The sequence below is a fragment of the Malania oleifera genome, chromosome 1 (assembly GCF_029873635.1).
Source record: "Malania oleifera isolate guangnan ecotype guangnan chromosome 1, ASM2987363v1, whole genome shotgun sequence".
NCBI classification, from domain to species: domain Eukaryota; kingdom Viridiplantae; phylum Streptophyta; class Magnoliopsida; order Santalales; family Ximeniaceae; genus Malania; species Malania oleifera.
Genome location: NC_080417.1, coordinates 153,196,263 through 153,215,914, shown reverse-complemented (window position 1 = coordinate 153,215,914; position 19,652 = coordinate 153,196,263). Strand labels below are relative to the sequence as shown.

The window sequence follows — 19,652 nt, the reverse complement described above, 5'->3', positions numbered from 1 at the left end:
AGTTAGATACTTAGGGCAGAAATGCAAGGAGTTCTATCACAAGTCAACAGTATCACAGTATGAATGGGCATGTGATATAGGTGGAGCAACAGACTCAGGGTAGAGATGATATTGTTCTTATTGCAGGGAGTTTTAGCTCAGGAGACCAACAGGATCATGATGGGCCCGTGTGCACTATCAGACCACCACTCAGGTATTAATTTGGCATTCTGGTGTTTCATGTATTCACTCAGGTATTAATGTAGCAAGGTTTCTATTATTTTTCAAGTTGCAATGCATAACAATGAGAAAAATAGGTAGATGAGTGCTATGGTGGAGGAAATGGAGGTATTGCATAAAACTAGGCGTGTGTGTTGATGAGGCTTTCAGTGAGGAAGAGGGTGATAGGATGCAATTGAGTGATGTATCTATTATGTGTGGATGACATGTTATTGGCTGGGAAAGCTTTGACTGAGGCTGATCAGTTGGGAACTTTGTTGAAAGTTTTTGACATGAATATGTTGGATACGGCTAAAAAGGGTCTTGATTTGTTGATTCGCATAGACAGAGCTGCAGGGAGATTGGTGTTATCTCAGGGTGGCTTTATGGCTGGAACTGCAGGGAGACTTTATTTTCCGTATTAACGGGGTTATGTGGAGAATCGATATGGAATGTTTACCGCTCGATGCCCAAGGATATGTTGTGATGTCCGAGATATGTCAAAGGTTCCTCATGATGATGTAATGGGGTGTTTCGGCAAACAACAGAGTAAACTATCAGTTGTTAGTTTTGTTGAAGACTATGCAGGGGGCTTTTGATGATATAAGATTTGCAGCAGCTTTGGTGTTAACTGTTGTGAGAAGGTCTTGTTGGAAGCCTAGGGTGAAGTCTTCGGGTGTTGCAACGTATCAGGATTGATGGTAGAAGCTGAAGCTGCCATCGGCAATTTCAAGTGACGTTGCTTAGACTTGGTGTTTGTCTACAGTTGCTAGACGGGAGGTGGTCCCAACCTAACGTCCCAAGTTCAAGGTGGAGCAGCGGGTTCATGTTTTTGGTTTCTTCTAAGGGGCGTATGCCCGCTAAGGTAGAGATTGTTGTGAATGTGACTCACATTCTAAGGGAAGACATGAAGAAAATCTGGGAGCAGCTGTGCAACAAGGGGCGGTATTTCTATTCTAACCGTCGATAGTTTGGCTTGGAACAACTTGCGCAGATTTTGAATTTTGAATAATTGGACGTTATTTTGGTTGGGTTTCGGGGGAAAACTTCCGAGGAGGCTTATATATACATAGAATACATTGTATATAGTGTGCTTTTGTACCTTTTGTGTGCCAAGGGTGCCAAGTGTGGTTGAGAGTATTCTTGAGAGAATTCATGTATTGTTCATGTAATTTGAACAAGGAGATAGTGAATTCTTGCTGTTTGTTCCTGTGGATGTAGGCATTGTCAAATCACGTAATTTCTGATGTCATTGTTCTTGTTATTGCTTTCTTTATATTGCTGTGGTTGTGGAATTGTTCTGTATTCATCATTAGATTGCTGCATTATTTTGTTTGATCCTTTTACACAATTATTATATTCCACTGTGCATGTTTGGGGTTTTTACACAACACATCTAAAATGAGGTTTCATGTTTTTTTTTTTTTTTTTTGTGTAGATGACATTGCCGTGTTTTATGAAATTAGTACTGGAGTAGAATTGTGATGTAAAAACCCCAAAAAGGGATATAGAAGACTAGTAGAATGATTTTCAAACAAAAAAATAATAATAAAAAAAAATAAAAAAAAAATATTTAATTAAACGAATTTTTAAAAAAAGAGAAAAAAAAATTAATTAAATATAATTTTTATTTTATTTAAAAAAATATTTATTATTAATATTAATTAAATATTATTATTATTATTATTATTATTATTATTATTATTATATTTACCCTCCTGAAGCTTGTTGAAGCTTCAGGAGATTCAAAGTTATGTATATATATATATATATATATATATTATTATAATTCTTCTTCTTCTTCTTTTCTCTTTTTTTTTAAAATTCGTTTAATTAATTAATTAATTAATTATTATTATTTTTTTGTTTGAAAATCATTCTACTAGTCTTCTATATCCCTTTTTGGGGTTCTTACAGCAGCCTTTTGGAAAACCAAACCCACATGTTACGAGAGACATTGTTCACCACCACAAGGACAAGATCTCCCCTACCTTGTCTAATCATAGGTCAAGGATTTTCCTTTGATCTGAATCAATCAATTCAACACTGATTACCGCTAGAAATTCCATAGCTTCAAAAGCAAGTGGGGGAGACTTCAAACACACAAGGAGGCATTTCTCGAAATTTGTCACACACGTTGAGACATTGAGGAAAGAGGAGAAAAGATTCAAAAGACCATCACTGCAATTTCTGGTCATTCGATGACTGAAGGCTAGGAGGGAAATTGAAGGTTGAGATGTCTTGATGACTCAAGGTTGGGAGAGAGATTGAAGGCTGATATGTCCACTGATTAGTGGTTGGAAGAGAGGTTTAAAGGTTGAGAGGATGGTCTCTGAGAGCTAGGGTTCCATTTGGTCGCCATCGATGGGTTGAAAGCTCCAGCCGCCGAGAGCTAAAGAGACTTGGTTTTTTGTTATTGTTGTTACACATAAGAAAAATAAAGCAATCAAAACCTATAGGGATTCATGGTTCGATTCTCACTTGTTATACACCAAACATGGTTATTATCATTCACTTAATACTCATTCCCATTCCAATTGATTGATCCTTGGCAACCATTGAGGCCAAAGGGTAGTTATGGGGGGTAATAAAGAAAGAGGGGTATAGCATCCCACATATAGCCTATAACACCACAAAATTAAAATGGACGACATTTATGCCAGGGGAAGCTCACCTATAAAAGGGAGGCCAAGGTGAGGTAGGACACAACGACTACTGGTTATGGGGCGTAATGAGGAACGAAGGGTGTAACACACCATATAAAGCTTATTAACACCTTAGATTTAAAGATGGAGGGCATTCGTGCCAGGAGAAGCTCACTATTAAGAGGGATACCAAGTCTGAGGTAAGACACAACCACTACTAGTTACTTGCCATCTCATACGATCTCCTCTCCCTGACATAAGCATTGAAGTGATCCCCAGAGAATGCACTAGGTCCTCCAATCTTTTCTTTTCCTTTGCATATCTAAGATACCTTAATGGAAAAGAAGTGTAGTAAGCCCTCAAGTTAGAGTTCCTAGTTACCAACTATGATGCCAAATATGAGCCTCTCCTTGTGGTACTACAACTTGTTAGTAGCTTGGGTACAAAAAAAGTAGAGGCCACGAGTGACTCATACTTGGTAGTTAGGAAGGTGCAAAGGTGCATAAAGCCTAAGAAGCAAAAATGACAAGTATTTAGCAAGAGACCAAAAGCTCTTTAAAAAATTTTATGATTTCCAATAAATCATTTACTAAGGGTGGATAAGGCCAAGGCGGACACCATATCTAAATTAGCCTCCTCCTCAAAACCAAATTGGGCTAGGGCAATAATCTTGATAGATCGGGAGGACCATCCCTTGAAGAAGCATCATTATAAGTTTAGATTGACAAAAGACCGAATAGTTGTTGATCCCTTGTAGGATTACTTACAATAAGGGAAAATCCCTATAGATAAGAATGATGCAATAAAACTTGGAAAATCAGCAAGATATGCTCTTATTGAAGGACAACTATACTAAATGTCTCTAACCCTCTTGTATTTGTGGTGTTTAGAAGCTAAGAAGGTAGACAATATTGAGGGAAATCCATGAAGGAGTTTACAAAAACCACTTGAGTGGTAGAGCATCAGTCTACAAAGCTCCAAGACAAGGGTACTATTGGCCCACAATGAGGCAAGATGCTCAAAAACTCAAATAGATGAGATTGATGTTAGAGATGTGCTAGTATACGACATTTGCCAGCTATCGAGCTCAATTCATTGCTAAGCCTATGCCCCTTTGCACAGTTTAGGAATGGTTATCCAAGGGCTCTTTTCAAAAGGCCCAACACAAAAGCAATTTTTTGTGGTGGCCTCTTAACTATTTTACAAAATGGGTGGAGGTTGAAGCCCTATATCTCAAATAACAGAGAGACAAGCGACAACTTTCTTTTGGATCTTGGTTGTCTGCTAACATAGAATTTTGAGTGTGGTAATCACAGATCACAAGAAGCAATTTGAAAATAAGCAACTTAGAAGGTTTTATTTAGAACTAGGAGTTGGTGTTAGGTACTCTTTAGTTGGATATCCAAAAAATGACAAACATGTAAATAATATGAATCAAACGATACTCCATGGGCTTAGAATGCAATTGAAGATTGTAAGGATGGTGGGTGGAAGAGGCCTTTGGGATAGAAGTAGCCATCCTAACTGAGGTGGGAATCACGACATTAAGGATGCAATATTATGACGTAAGAGGTATCGAACAAAAGCCTAGAGAATATATGGCAGCACGCCAACAAGCTTGGGGCAAGAGAGCTTAGGCCTGACAGGCCTTTGCAAGTCACCAAAGAACCAAGAAAGTATAAAAGTTTATGGATATGGAAGGAAGGAAGCTACCCAAAACCTAGAATTTGAAAGCCTTAGAGAAATATACTAGTCATCTAAACCCATTTTTTCAAATGAGCACAATACCCTTAACCACTCTTTTTGCCTTTTTGCACTTTTTTTTTTTTTCCTTTTTTGCTTAATCTTCCCTTTGCTTTCACATGTTATCCACACTTCAACAAAAATCTCCATTTATCAAATAAACCTCTTTTTCTAATAGTTTAGAAAAAACAACATAATTTGGAATTCCCTTGGCCCCTAGGATCAATTTAATCAATTCCCCCTATCTAAGTAGGCCCACAAAACCCCCTTCTCACATCCTAATTACAATTCACCCACATACCCTCAGGCAGGGGACTACAAATCCCTTTTCCCCAGTTCAAATATGAGTGTCTAATCAAATCTCAAATCCCACTAAATTATTTCTTTTCGATAAAAATATCAAATTTGCCATGTGGCCCACCTTCATATTGGGCCATTTGAGATTCACAAACTCCCACCATGTAGATATATTAGCTTATCCTTTTGTTCTCCATACCCTTCCTTTCCCTCCACACATACAGCTTGTAACTCCCTAATCCATACAAACTTTGCCTACACATACACAGCCACCATTCTTGTGGCACTTCCCCATCTCTTGGGGTCCACATACCCTTTTCATGAACATGCACATACACTAACCTCCTTTTTATTCTCCCACACCTTGCTTTTCCTCCACACACATACTTTAAAACTCCCCAAAAATCCTAATAAATCTCAACGACCCTCCATGCAGCACTTCCTCAATAAGCCACTTGGAGGTCTTTCTCGACCATCAAGCTTAATCTTTCATCTAATATTCTTCCTACCATGACTAAAATTACATTTTATATATTTTGACTCGTCTCTACTAATCGTAAAACCTCTTATTCTGAAGTCCCTATCCATAATTCCAACTTAATTCTAATGTAAAAACCCCAAAAAGGGATATAGAAGACTAGTAGAATGATTTTCAAACAAAAAAAAAATAATAATAAAAAAAATTAATTAATTAATTAAACGAATTTTAAAAAAAAGAGAAAAAATGGCTTACCCCAGGGAATACGCTTTCGCCGCTCCTACCACCGATCCGCTCCGGTAGAAATGACGGCAGCGGCAAATGGAGTCCAGTGGTATCTTCGGATTTTCGATCGGGCGAAAATCCGTCATGAAATCGAGGAGAGAGGGAGAGAGAACGTGACGAGAGAGAGAAAGATTTCAGTGAGTTGCAGAGAAGAAATAAAAAGAAGAGAAAAGAAGAAGAAGAAGAAGAAGAAGAAGAGAAGAAGAAGAAATAATAATAATAATATATATATATATATATATATATATATATACATAACTTTGACTCTCCTGAAGCTTCAACAAGCTTCAGGAGGGTAAATATAATAATAATAATAATATTTAATTAATATTAATAATAAATATTTTTTTTAATAAAATAAAAATTATATTTAATTAATTTTTTTTTCTTTTTTTTTTAAAATTCGTTTAATTAATTAATTAATTATTATTAATTTTTTATTTTTATTATTATTTTTTTGTTTGAAAATCATTCTACTAGTCTTCTATATCCCTTTTTGGGGTTTTTACAGCTGCTGTTTGGTTTGTTGACGACATATGTTTGCTTTTAGTTGCATGCGAAGTGGTTTTCAATTGGTTTTAATGGGTATCTCAAAGCTTTAGATGTCAATTAGATGGACAAAGGTGGGTAAATATTTGGAGTTAGGGTTGGGTGGATAGGGAAGAGTTTCTCGGCTTTTATTCTTTGGGGTGAAGATGGTGATGGGTGGCAAAGTTTCACAGTTGTCTTCTGCTAGATAGCTAAGGTGTTTTGTGAGGATTCTGGGAGTGTAGGTGCAGATAACTCTTCACGACACAGATCATGGAGACAGATGGTGTTGGAAGGCAAAAAATGCAAGGATGATGGTCAATGTAGTATCATCCAATATAAAAAACAAGGTCTAAGTGGCAACAATGTATGTCAAGCTTTAACACTACCCCGCATGTGCAACTCGATAGCAAGTGGAGAGATATACACACAACAAATAACACCTATTACAGAGAATGCTATAATAATACTACTTCTAAAAGCACACAGCTTTTTCTTTTTTGGTAGTCCTTAGGTGACAAATTTGTCATTCCAAATTTAGTTGTAATTAATATCTGTTAACCCCATACATTCTTTGCATCATTTGATAATTTGATGAATCTTTTCATCTTCCTTGAGTTAAGGGCCCTATCCTCACGCACTCTTGGCATCATTTGATAATTTTGATTAGCCTTTTCATCTCCCTTGAGCTAAGAGCCCGTTAATTTTCTTTCTTTCCTATCATTTTGTCCATGAGCCTTTTCAGCTCTTTGAGTTAAGAGCCCATTAATTTCATCCTTTGCCATCATTTTGGCCCTTTCTAATTCCCTTCCCCCCTCCCCCACTCTCTGTCTCTCTCTATCCTTGGACCAAAAACTGAAAAATTCACAAAGGCCCACTTTTAATTTTTCCCTTGTAATGTTCTGTAGGAAATTTTTATTGTGTGAATTTGATGCAGAAGATCTAGATGAAATTTGTAGTGGGTATTTTTTTTTTTAATTCTGTGAATTAAGGTGAATTTTAATCTACAAATGCGAAATTGACATACTCATATGAAGTTTCCCTCAAATGTGTAGTTAGTAGTTTATCTTTTGTGAATTTGATGTAGATGAGACTCCTAGGTATGGTTTTGTGGCTTCAAACCTGAGTAGACCTTGTAGTTCCACAAAAAATGGAGTTGGTTGTGGCGAGTGCTTCCAAGTATGTTCAAATGTATTATAATATCTGTTTTAATACTACATGGAAATAGTTTTAGGTTGATTTTGAGTATAGGCATTAATGTTACACCTAAGGTACAAGAACAAAGCTCAATGAAGACTAGAAGAAACCAACATTATTCTATTCAATCGTAATAACAATAATTAAACAAATTTGATTCTCAACAACCAAGCATTCTCGACTATGGATTAGGAGGATATGGGTCATATGACATTTGAAAGAAGGTAGTGTGATGTTGAATGCACGAAGAGATTTCAATGTTCAAGTTTTATTTTATTTTATTTAAAAAAACCCACCAATTATTATTTTTTTTTTTATGTGATGATTTTATTAACCATCCATTAAGTAAAAAATGTAATGGTAATTTAATAGACTCTCACAATTAATTTTTCTATATTTTAGACTCTTCATGTTCCTGTGTTTTTACTGTACCCTTCAATTTGATGGTTTGATCTACAAGCTTGTGTATTAGATTTTATTTTATTTTTTTCAAAGTATGTATTTCCATTATCATCTGATTCCTCTCATTCTTCCCCAACAGATCCATTAGGGAATGAATTTTAATTTAACGATTAATACAACGATGATGAGTATAACCAAACAACAATCAAAACTAATACAATTGAAAATTTTAAAATCCTATCATAGTTTTACATTAATTTGGAATTTGTAAGTTACATTCTTCTATAATTTCCCAGAAAAAATTGATTGCATATTGTATAGTTTTTTGTTACAATTTCAATGGCAATAGTTGGACTATGTAAGTTATAGCTTATGTAAAACAAATTCTTCCATGTGCATTGCACATACTTTTGGTAGTTTCTTTTTAAATAACACACAATAAACGCGAGCAACAAGACTAGAACCTAGGTCATCTTACTGACCAGCTCTAATAGCATGCTAGTTTGCCACTTCTCCTAAAAGCTTAAGCTGTTAGGCTGTGGGCCAACAATGTATGCCAAGCTTTAACGGAAATATTATTCAGCCTGCAGTTATTAGAAATTTGAATTGAACTGATCAAGAGTTTGAGGAAGCTGAAGATGCTAGCAGATCAGATTTGAATCAAGATTGTGGTGATATAATTGTGTCTAATTCAGAAGATGTATTAGAAGGTGGTGTGGAAAAGAGTAAAAAAGTGGGGTTAGGGGAGAAATATGATGATTATCGACTCTATATGGATAAATTTGAAGGTAATAAGATTTATGCTTGTGGAAAGGTGGCTTTTTTGGGTGCCCAAATAAAGAAAATGTTTGAAGATATGTGAGAAAATTCTGGTGAGTCATCGAGAAAGTTCAAGAAGAGATTCTAAAGGAGAGTTCAGTATTGTGGAAATCCCTAAACATAAGCAGAATGTCGAATGTAGTAATGAGAGTAGAAAAGGTAAGGTGGTCAAGAAAGTGAGGGATTTTTCTGGTTTAGGATGTGAAGATATTAGTGATTTTGGTTGTGGTGTGTGGTTGTTGTTGGATGAGATTTAAGAATAATATTGGTACATTTTTTTATTCCTGTGATGAAATAAGGATTATTCTTATGTTGATCCACCCTAGTTGGAAGGTTTGGAGGGAGTTACTATTTTGTAATGATGGTTGGTGAATTAAGTTTCGTTATAGGGATGGAATTTTGCTTACACTAGTAGAGGAGATTCCGAAGGTGGAGTTGAAAGCTCAAAATACTCTGGATAAATGGATTGAAAGCTGAGTGATGTTGGAGAAAATGAAGTGCATTTGGATGGTCACAAAATTTGAAAGATGAGGGCTCAAAGGGAATTAGCGAATTTGTACAGTTTGGTAAATTATGATGGAAAGGGTTGAAAAGGGGCTTCTTGGTTTATTTTTGTTTTAGCTTAGTGTACCTTTTTTTTTTTGTTTTCCTTTGGTGAGTGTTTATTTTATAGTGGGCTCCTTGTCCCCACCTATTGTACCATCTCTTCTTTCTAAAATTACCTTCTTTTGTTATCACCGAAAAAAAAATCTAGGAAGGAAAATAACAATGTTTTTTATACGGAGGGGGAACAGGAATGGGAATGAAAATGATTCAATATAGTATTCCAAATCCATTAGAAATGCAATTTGTAGATTTCTTTTCCAATGAAAACTTAATAAATATAAAAAATATATTTTTGCTTCAAAATCAAGTATTATTTTAGTAATATCCACTTATATAAAATTATAAATAAGGAGTAAAATGGTAAAAATTTGATTGTAGAACCTGTCAATAATTGACTATAATAAGAATAAAATTTTATTATTAAGACACAAAAATAATTATTAAATATTAATTTTTAATAAAAATTAATATTTATTTGATTGCGTAAAATAAATATATATAAAGACATAAAATATTTAATTTTGTAAAAATAAATTTCATCATCATAATAAAACATTAATTTGCTTCTCTGTTTGTTCGACTTATAATAGTGTCAAGAACTTGCACTAAGGGGAACCATCGGAAATTTTTCGAGGTTGAAATAAGGGCAAATTCATGTTTTATATTACAAAAGTAAAAAAAAAAATAAATGGCAAGTTGAAAGTATTTTCATCCTGTGAACAAGCACTCCTCAAAATTTGAAACCCAAAAGTCAACAAATATATGCTATTGGGAATTAAAAAAAAAAGAAGAAGCTGCAATTAAGCATGAATAAAGCAATTGGAAGTAAAAAGCAAGCACGAATAAGAAGAAGAACTAGAAACTTGGAAGCCATGACTTAGAAGATGCAATCAGTTGAGGTGAAGGAGAAGAAGGAGGTGAAGGCGAGAGGGAATTTTGCATTATCTACAAGGAGATCGAGAAGACTGTGATCGTTTTGTTGATTCAGACTTGTTCAAGAAAGCTCATCCATACCCACCCTATTTTTAGCAATGGAAACTAGGTAATATTTGATATTTTATTGACCTAGAGAAAGCATATGATAGGATACCTAGGGAAGTTCTATGGTGGGTTTTAGAAAAAAAAAAAAAAGTGTATGTAGTTGGTATACTGATGTCATTGAGGATATGTACGATGGAGTAATGACTAGTGTAAGGACTCCAGATGGAGAAACTAGAGAATTTCCAATCACCATATGTGTACATCAAGGATATGCTTTGAGCCCTTATCATTTTGCTTTAGTGATGGACTAATTGACTAAGAGTATTCAAAATGAGGTTCCATGGTGTATGTTGTTTGCAAATGATATTGTATTAATTGATGAAATTAAGGGTGGAGTAGAGGCTGAGTTAGAATTATGGAGAGAAGCTTTGGAATCTAGAGACTTTAGGATAAGTAGAAATAAGACAGAATATATGAAATGTAATTTCAGTAATGATAGGAGGAATATTAGAGACAAAGATAAACTTGATGATGAAGAAATAAATGGCACTTGTAGATTTTAATAACTTGGATCTATTATGCAACCTGAAGGAGAAATTGAAGATGATGTAATGCATAAAGTTAAAGCAGGTTGGATAAAATGGAAAAATGCTTCAAGTGTGCTCTGTGATCATAGAATACCCTTAAAATTAAAAGGGAAGCTTTACAAGATGGCTATAAGACTGGCTTTGTGTTAGAGATGGAGCCAAAAGACAGCCAGGAGACGACGCGTTGCTGAGTCAGAAAACGCGGCGGAATTATCTCTCATTTAATCTCTTCATTATAAACTTCCAATTGTGATTAATTTGATTGATTTGTATTGATTATGATGTAAATTCCAAGCCTATATAAAGAGGGCTGTGGAAACATAGCATTGAATAGCACAGAGAGAGTGTAGAAGCGTGAGAAGCTCAGGAGAGCTGAGAGGAAGAGGGGAGGAAGAGAGAGAGAGAGAGAAAGAGAGCGAATTGTAATATTTTCCGGTGAATTAGTGAATTTTGGTGTGTGCTTCGTGGACGTAGGTCGTTATTGACCGAATCACGTAAATTTCTTGGTGTCACTTTGATCTAAATGCTCACAGGTTCCTAACAAGTAGTATCAGAGTCCGGTTGGAGCAAAAAAGCCAGATTGGAAGTTATCCTGAAATTCAGAGCTCTGTCCAGTAGATCAAAACTGCGTTTTGAGGCCACCATCGCATTCATCTCGCCGAGACAAAGAGAAGCGTGCAAGCCGGAGCTCGAACGGAGCTTAGACGAACGCTCACCCACCCACACGCGTCTTGCTGGAGCAAGACGCCTCTCCACGCGCTGGCGATGCGTCGCACGCGTCTTCTTCGCCCGATCCGCCTCGACTCGACCCGATCCACTACCTGACTCGAATTGGCAAGACACTCAAATTTGGGGTAACTTGAGATCCGGTTCCTGACCCGGGTTTGACCTCTGGATCAGCGCCATGACAGCGCGCACGCCATGTTAGCAGGACTGCCACGTCATCAGTGGGCCCCACCTCTGCCACGTCAGCTGAAACGTCAGCGGAGGTGCCACATCAGTAGGTGCACACGTCAGCTGGTGCCATGTCAGCAAGCTTGACCAGGTTTGACCAAACTTTGAATGAGCTTTTCGGAGTCGTTTTGGGTCCGTTTTTTGAGCGACTTGAACCATTTCTAAGATTTTTGATTGTTCCGGATCCAACCGTGCTATCCATTTGAGCTAATTCCATCTCTAAATTAGCGAATCGAGATGTTGAATGAAAAAAACTCAAAAATCGAAATGTTCAACGTGAACAATTTCGGTTTCTGGAAGATGCAGATAGAGGATTATTTGTTTGGGAAGGGATTACACTTACCGTTGCAGGGTAAGCCAACATCTATGAATGAGGACGAGTGGGAGTTGCTTGATCGAAAAGCCCTCGGAGCCATCAGAATGACGTTGTCGAAATCTGTGGCGTTCAATATCAAGCATATAACATCCACCAAGTCTCTGATGGATGCACTCTTTAATAGTACGAGCAGCCTTCAGCCGCAAACAAGGTACATCTCATGAAAAGACTATTTACTATGAACATGTCTGCAGGTGAGAGTTTCATCAGGAATTTGAATAACTTAAATGAGTTGTCTGAACAACTCGCCTTAGTCGGGATAACGTTTGATAATGAGATTCAGGTCCTATTGGTTCTTAGTCAGTTGCCTGAAAATTAGAATGGTGTCGTCACTGCCATCAGTAGCTCCATAGGAAAATCGAAGCTTGTATACGATGAGGTCGTCAGCATGATTTTGGCGGAGGGAATAAGAATGCAGTCGAACCATAGCTCCAATTCGAGTTCAGCCTTGAACATGGAGAGTCGAGGCAGAGGAAACAGGCATGGACGATCAAACAACCGAGGCAGATCTAGGCCCAGACGGTCTAAATCTGGAAATCCTAGAGGTACTCAAGACATAGGTTCTCAGAGTGCTAAAGTTATTGAGTGCTGGAACTATGGAAAGACTGGTCATTACAGGAACTAGTGCAGGAGTCAGAAGAAAGAATTCGAAACGAGGGCAAAGATAGAAGCAAATATTGCTTCCAAGAATGATGAGATGTTGATCTGCTCTTTGGAGAGCAAGCAGGAGTCTTGGGTCTTAGACTCTGGAGCCTCATTTCATGCCACATGCTGCAAAGATTGCCTAGAGTAGTACACACCCGGTAATTTTGGTAAGGTGTACATTGACAACGATCAACTTTGCGACGTAACCGGCAAGGGAGTTGTGAAAATCAATATAAACGAGTCAGTATGGAAGCTGAAGGATGTCAGGTATATTCTAGATCTGAGAAAGAATTTGATCTTAGTTGGTCAGCTGGCAGATGACGGATACACGATGAAATTCATTGGCGATGAATGGAAAGTTTCAAAGGGTGTACTAACGATTGCGTGAGGTAAGAAAAGTGGAACACTTTTTCTAACCTCCAATACCTCCAATACCTCCATGTCTATTTCAGTTGTTGCAGGAAATGACGACAGCAACATCTGACACCAACGACTTGGTCACATGAGCGAGAAGGAACTCAGGGTGATACACTCAAAGGAAAAATTGAGTGGTCTACAGTCAGTGCATATTGACATGTGTGCGGGTTGTATAGTCAGGAAACAGAAGAGAGTTGATTTCCAGATAAACACCTGTGCCCCAAAGAAGAAGGGATTAGAACTGGTCCACTCAGAATGTGTCGGGACACATCAGCAGAATACTGAGAATCCTCAGGTGGAGGAACCAGTGGAGCAGATCGTCGCACCACCATCTCCTACTCCAGTTCCGGACCTTAGGAAATCTATTCGGTCTCATATACCAGAGAGAAGGTATATTGATTACTTACTTCCTACAGATGGAGGAGAGGCCGAATGCTACGATGAAGCATGTCAGGTGGCAGATACGAGCAAGTGGGAGCTTGTGATGAAGAATGAGATGAAGTCCCTCACCTCCAACAGAACGAGGAAGTTGCCCAAAGGCTTTCACAACAAGTGGGTGTACAGAATTGAAAAGGAGCATGACGGTTCCAGAAGGTACAAGCCTCAGTTGGTAATCAAAAGTTTTGAGCAGAAGGAATGGATTGACTACGCTGGCATTTTTATACCAGTTGTGAAGATGACAGTCATCAGATTAGTCCGCAGGAATTGAGCAGATTGGAAGATGGTGACTATAGAGAAGCTGAAGTTGTGTTCAACTTTAGTTGGTCTTCATGCCTGAAGACATATTTTGAGCACATCATTTATTCATGATACTGGTTGAGGAGGTGTCTCTGTCTCCAAGTGGGGGATTGTTAGAGATGGAGCCAGAAGACAGCTAGGAGACGACGTGTTGCTGAGTCAGAAAATGCGATGGAATTATCTCTCATTTAATCTCTTCATTATAAACTTCCAGTTGTGATTAATTTGATTGATTTGTATTGATTATGATGTAAATTCCAAGCCTATATAAAGAGGGCTGTGGAAACATAGCATAGAACAACATAGAGAGAGTGCAGAAGCGTGAGAAGCTCAGGAGAGTTGAGAGGAAGAAGGGAGGAAGAGAGAGAGAGAGAAAGAGAGCGAATTGTAATATTTTCCGGTGAGTTAGTGAATCTTGGTGTGTGCTCTGTGGACGTAGGTCGTTATCGACCAAACCACGTAAATTTCTTGGTGTCACTTTGATCTGGATGCTTACAGGTTCCTAACACTGTGCTATATAGATTAGAATGTTGGGCGACGAAAAAACATAATATCTAAAAAGTAAAAGTTGCTGAGATGAGAATGTTTAGATGAATGAGTGATATAACACGGAAAGATAAATTAAGGAATGAACATATTCGTGGTAAGTTAGGTGTAACTCCTATAGAAGATAAGATAAGGGAGGGACGACTCAGATGGTATGGACACTTGCAACGTAGGCCACATAGTGCGCTAGTGAGGAAGAGTGAGTTAGTTACCGTAGGGGGCGGTAGAAGGGGTAGGAGTAGACTTAAAATAACTTGGAATGATATATTGAGTAAGGATTTAATAACCCTGAATATGTCAAAAGAAATGATCCATGATCGCATATATTGGCGGAAAAGGATTCATATAACCGACGCCATCTAGTGGGACTTCAGGCTTGGTTTTGCTGTTGTTGTTGTCAATTATAAGAATTTAATATTTATGAAAAGGAGATGGTGCTATTACGAGATTAATGACATGGTTTGAGCTATTCACTATGGCGAACTGAAGTTCGCTGCTCAATTTTTTCCCAAAATTGTTTTTGAGAAGCCCTAATCTGAGTATTTAGGTGGTTTGTTCAGTCTACTGTGGAGTATGAAATTCTACTTTTCGTTCAATAATGTTGCACCATAAATTAGTTGAAGGTATAATGACATAACAACACCACACTGTTTAGATAGACTTCACACGTAGCCAAGCAATCAGCCGAATTGTGAGTTTGAACCTCTAGAATAGATCATTAGTTCTCAGCAGGCATGCATTATGTATAATTTTCTGCTAGTGTAGTTGTGCTAGTTGAAGTTTCCAGGTCCAACTGAGCCTAAATTCAGAAATACATCCAAGAGTTTCTCAAAAGATGAAAATGTTAACTAAATGGAGGTGGGGCACTGGATAGTTTTGTTTCTACTCAGCTTTGGAAAAGTATATAAAGGCTCTGCTTGAAAGCTTGGGCATCTTTGGCTTCACAAGAACCTGGAGAAAAAAGTCTCTTCCTGTCCTGGGTCATAATCCAGTGCATCCACAGAAGAGTAAATTGCAATCATCTTGCTTGGCCCTTTCTCTCCCCTATTCAATCTGCTTTGCTCCATCTAAGGTTAGGCTAGGCACTTAATCTCCCAAACTGCCTTTTCTTCTTCGTATGCACATCTGAAAACAACATATTGGCTTTGGAGTTTTCCTTTGTAGCTGCCAGATATCTTAGACTTCTATCACCCGTGCTTCATCCCAATGGCATCCCAACTTCTCTCCATTCCTTTCTTCTTAATCTTCTTAGTCTTTGTCTTCCTGCTAGTAAAAAAAGTAATGGCAGCCAAGAAGTCAACTTTAGAGTTGCTTCCAGGGCCATGGAAACTGCCTCTGATAGGAAACATGCACCAACTTCTTGTCTCATTACCCCATCATTCCCTTAGAGATTTGGCCAAGAAACACGGACCACTAATGCACCTGAAATTGGGTGAAGTTTCAGCCATCGTTGTTTCTTCATCGGATGTTGCCAAAGAGATCATGAAAACCCATGACATCATCTTTTCTCAGAGGTACTCTGTTCTTGCTTCTTATATTTTGTCTTATGAGTGTACAGACATTGTGTTTTCTCCGTACGGTGATTATTGGAGGCAGTTGCGTAAAATTTGCGTTTTGGAGCTTTTAAGTGCAAAACGTGTTGAGTCATTTCGGTCCATTAGGGAAGAAGAAGTCTCCAAATTCATTAGAACAATTTATTTGAGTGCTGGATCTCCTACCAATCTTAGTGACAAAATTTTCTCCTTGACATACGGCATAACTTCGAAGGCAGCTTTTAGTAAAAAAAGCAAGGGTCAAGAAATGTTTATATCTATCATCAAAGAAGCTGTCAAACTATCGGCAGGTTTCAATTTTGCTGATATGTATCCTTCACTAAAATTTCTTGGCATGATTGGTGGATTGAAGGCAAAAATTAAGCGGCTGCATCAAGTATCTGACATGATTCTTGAGGACATTGTTAATGAGCACAGAGAAAGGAGGGCAACAAGAAATGGTGAGGGAGGAGGTTGGGAAGATCTGGTTGATGTCCTTCTAAATGTTCAAGAACGTGGTGGCCTTGAATTCCTGTTGAGTGACGACAACATCAAAGCAGTCATCTTGGTTAGCATGATATTGAGCTGTCTATTTTATGATTTACTAGCAAATACCTGCCAAATTTTTGATTATATTTCATTAGAAACTTTACTTCATGGAATAAGAATCACAAATTAATGCTTTGCTTGGCACTAAGGAATAATCTCTCTTAGCTTCTGTTGTTTTAGCTTAGTGGGACTCGGTGACACCTCCTATTGGCCATTCCATGAAGCAGAATGCTCACTGGTTTGTAACCAATGTTTTTTAATTGAATGACTGCAGTTTGCAACCCTACATGTTAATGCCAGGAAGCAAGCTGCGGCCAGTAGCATGCTACTGAAGTTCTGAGCTCAACCTTTCTAAATTAATTTCCTGTATTGATTTCAACCAAGTACTCTTAAAAAAACAATTTTTTAATTATTGTGTCAAACTTTTTGGCTCTTGGTATTTATTTATCTTTTGCCAAACTGCACAATTATATTCGACAATTATCTAGTATAGGTACATCCTCTCAAATCATCTCCAATTATCAAGACCTCCCTAGGGAATTCAAGGAGCGAAATCACTGTGGTTCTACCTACCTCATTACCGACACTAGGAAAGAAATCTTCTATGTAATTAGTTTCCATATATGCGTGATTTATCCTACTATAAGAAACTTATATTTTGAGCTCTTTATACATTCTCTAAATTCCCCACTTTGCTAAGCCTCTGCCAATTGTTCAGCAGTGAAAGAAAACTCCATACTTTCAAAGTGGTATATGCCCAATTAAATGTATTTTGAAATGTTTTTTTTTCCCTTCTATGGATAGTTGCTGAAGGGAATTTCTGGCAATATCAGCACCTTAAACTGCTTCTTTTGATCGCTTTTCAGGACATATTCAGTGCTGGCAGTGAGACATCATCAACAGCTGTAGAATGGGCAATATCTGAAATGCTGAAGAACCCCAGAGTGATGAAGAAGGCACAAGCTGAGGTTAGAGAGGTCTACCATGAGAAAGGAACAGTGGATGAAAGTAGGCTCCATGAATTGGACTACGTAAGAGCAGTAATCAGAGAGACCCTAAGGCTACATCCTTCTGCTCCTCTGTTGCTCCCAAGAGAAAGTAGGGAGAGGTGTGAAATTATTGGATATGAGGTGCCCCCTCAAACGAGGGTTATAATTAATGCATGGGCGATTGCCCGTGATCCTGAATACTGGAATGACGCAGATAAGTTCATTCCAGAGAGGTTCCTTAATAGTTCAATAGATTTCAAGGGTACTACTTTCGAATATATACCATTTGGTGCAGGTAGACGGGTATGCCCAGGAATACTATATGCAATAGCTAACATTCAGCTGCCACTTGCACAGTTGTTGTTCCATTTCGACTGGAAACTCCCTGGGGGATTGAAGGAAGAGGATCTGGACATGACCGAGCATTTTGGTGTTACTGTTAGAAGAAAATGGGATCTGCACTTGATTCCCATTCCCTACCAGTTATCATCCAATGTTTTTGAGTAAAAGCACATGGTTATTATATGTTTGTTAATTTTCTTTTTTCCAAAATTGTGAGAGGTTTCTGCTGTATGTTTTTTAGTATGATGCTATATGTTATCAAATGCAACTTTTTTCCCTATTGAAAGCTTGCATATGACTATACGAGTAGAGATGACTGCCATTGAAGAATAAATATTAGTGTTTGAAGTCTATCTTTATATGCTCGGATCAGAAAAGTATCAACTGTTATGTCCAAAGTGAAAAGAACAGAAAAAAAAAAAAAAAAACAGATTTAAGAAAGAAATGGCTGAGAAGATCCCTTCTAATGCTGGCATTTCCTTGGAAGATCATAGTATGGGTGTCAATGGGGCTGCCTAGCCTGCCTCGCCCTGTACCCATTCCAAAGGGAAAGTACTTTGAAGTGTGAGCGTGTGACCAAGGGATTTGGGAACCATAGATTTCTGGCATTAATTAAATAGGTAAAACGAATTCCACTTGGGAATTTATGTCATATTGGAAAAAAGTGAATAAATGGTTAGGTCTAAAATTCAACAAGCTTAAATTTTTGGGTCAAGTTGGTGCTCATTCATGTATATCAAACACACTTATGAACTCTTTCGGTGCTAATAAAAATAACTTATAAGGAGCATAATTATTGCATGCATAAGAATTCTCCGCATTATTGGAATTTCAAATCCAGATGTCTCTAACTATTAATATAATATCTTATAATTAGTGAATTTGAAATGAAATTACTTTTACAAATATTTCAAAGCTCAAGAATATTTTACTGGATGCACATTGGGAACAAACAATAATCATAACAATAAAAATTTAAGAACTTAAAAATCATAATTGCAGTAGTAGAATTTGTAGATGAACCAGAATGATCAATTGCCACAAAATTGAGTTCCTGGCCGCATGTCCTCAGGTCCCCAGCAATTCTGTCTCAGTCGAAGTAAGGAAATTAAACAATGGGAAGAACAGAACAATTTATAAATACAAAAAAGGGCTGGCTAATTCATCTCTCTGTCTCTCATAGCTACCAACTTATTTAAACAGGTGTTGTAAGTGTAACTGCAGTTGCTGTATTAATTTCAAGGTATAAATAATATATTTAAATCAATAATGAAAACCAGAATGAATATGATTAATGGTTACAACATTTATAAAATAAATCCTATAATTAATACAAAAAATACTTTTATATTTATTATAAAACATGTAATTAGCTTTCAGTTACAAGGTCATGAAATCAACTTTTATGCCAATGAAAATTGTTCTCCAGACCAACTTAAAAAATTTTGAATCACATTTTTGTACTCATATCAACAAGACAAGGATGGTTGAGAACAAAGATGAAGGTTGAAATTGTAATTTACCAATAAATTAAATGAACTCGTTATATAATCAAAAATAATAAATAAATAAAAGTAGGTGAAAACTTATTAATCTATTTGCAATTCAAACAACAATGATTTGATTGGCCCCGGGCAATGGCTCAGTGGCAAGGGCAGGTTTGGGATGGGCCACTTGCTGGTTTAAATCCCAGGTTCGATTCTTGCCCCAGCGAGTAAATCCTATATTTTACTACTACGCAGTGCGAGGGGCCTTATTGCGTGGGCATGAGAATAGTTTGTGTACCCTGTGTCGCCAC

At 37.3% G+C, this 19,652-nt stretch overlaps 1 protein-coding gene across 1 annotated transcript; it reads left to right on the top strand.

The window, feature by feature from the left end:
- Positions 1–425: 425 nt before the first annotated feature.
- Positions 426–18,207, top strand: LOC131150087 (cytochrome P450 71D10-like). The gene is made up of 6 exons (XM_058100732.1): positions 426–616; positions 747–834; positions 965–1,063; positions 1,420–1,500; positions 15,607–16,542; positions 17,390–18,207. The coding sequence occupies exons 1-6, from the start codon at positions 426–428 to the stop codon at positions 18,017–18,019; spliced, it is 2,025 nt and encodes a 674-aa protein (XP_057956715.1). The 3' UTR covers positions 18,020–18,207.
- Positions 18,208–19,652: the final 1,445 nt, after the last annotated feature.

Coding starts and splice junctions, on each gene's coding strand:
- LOC131150087 (XM_058100732.1), top strand. CDS start 426: ATGTTATTGGCTGGGAAAGCTTTGACTGAGGCTGATCAGTTGGGAACT. Junction 617..746: donor GCAGGGAGACTTTATTTTCC/GTATTAACGGGG, acceptor GGCAAACAACAG/AGTAAACTATCAGTTGTTAG. Junction 1,064..1,419: donor AGGGGCGTATGCCCGCTAAG/GTAGAGATTGTT, acceptor CTGTGGATGTAG/GCATTGTCAAATCACGTAAT.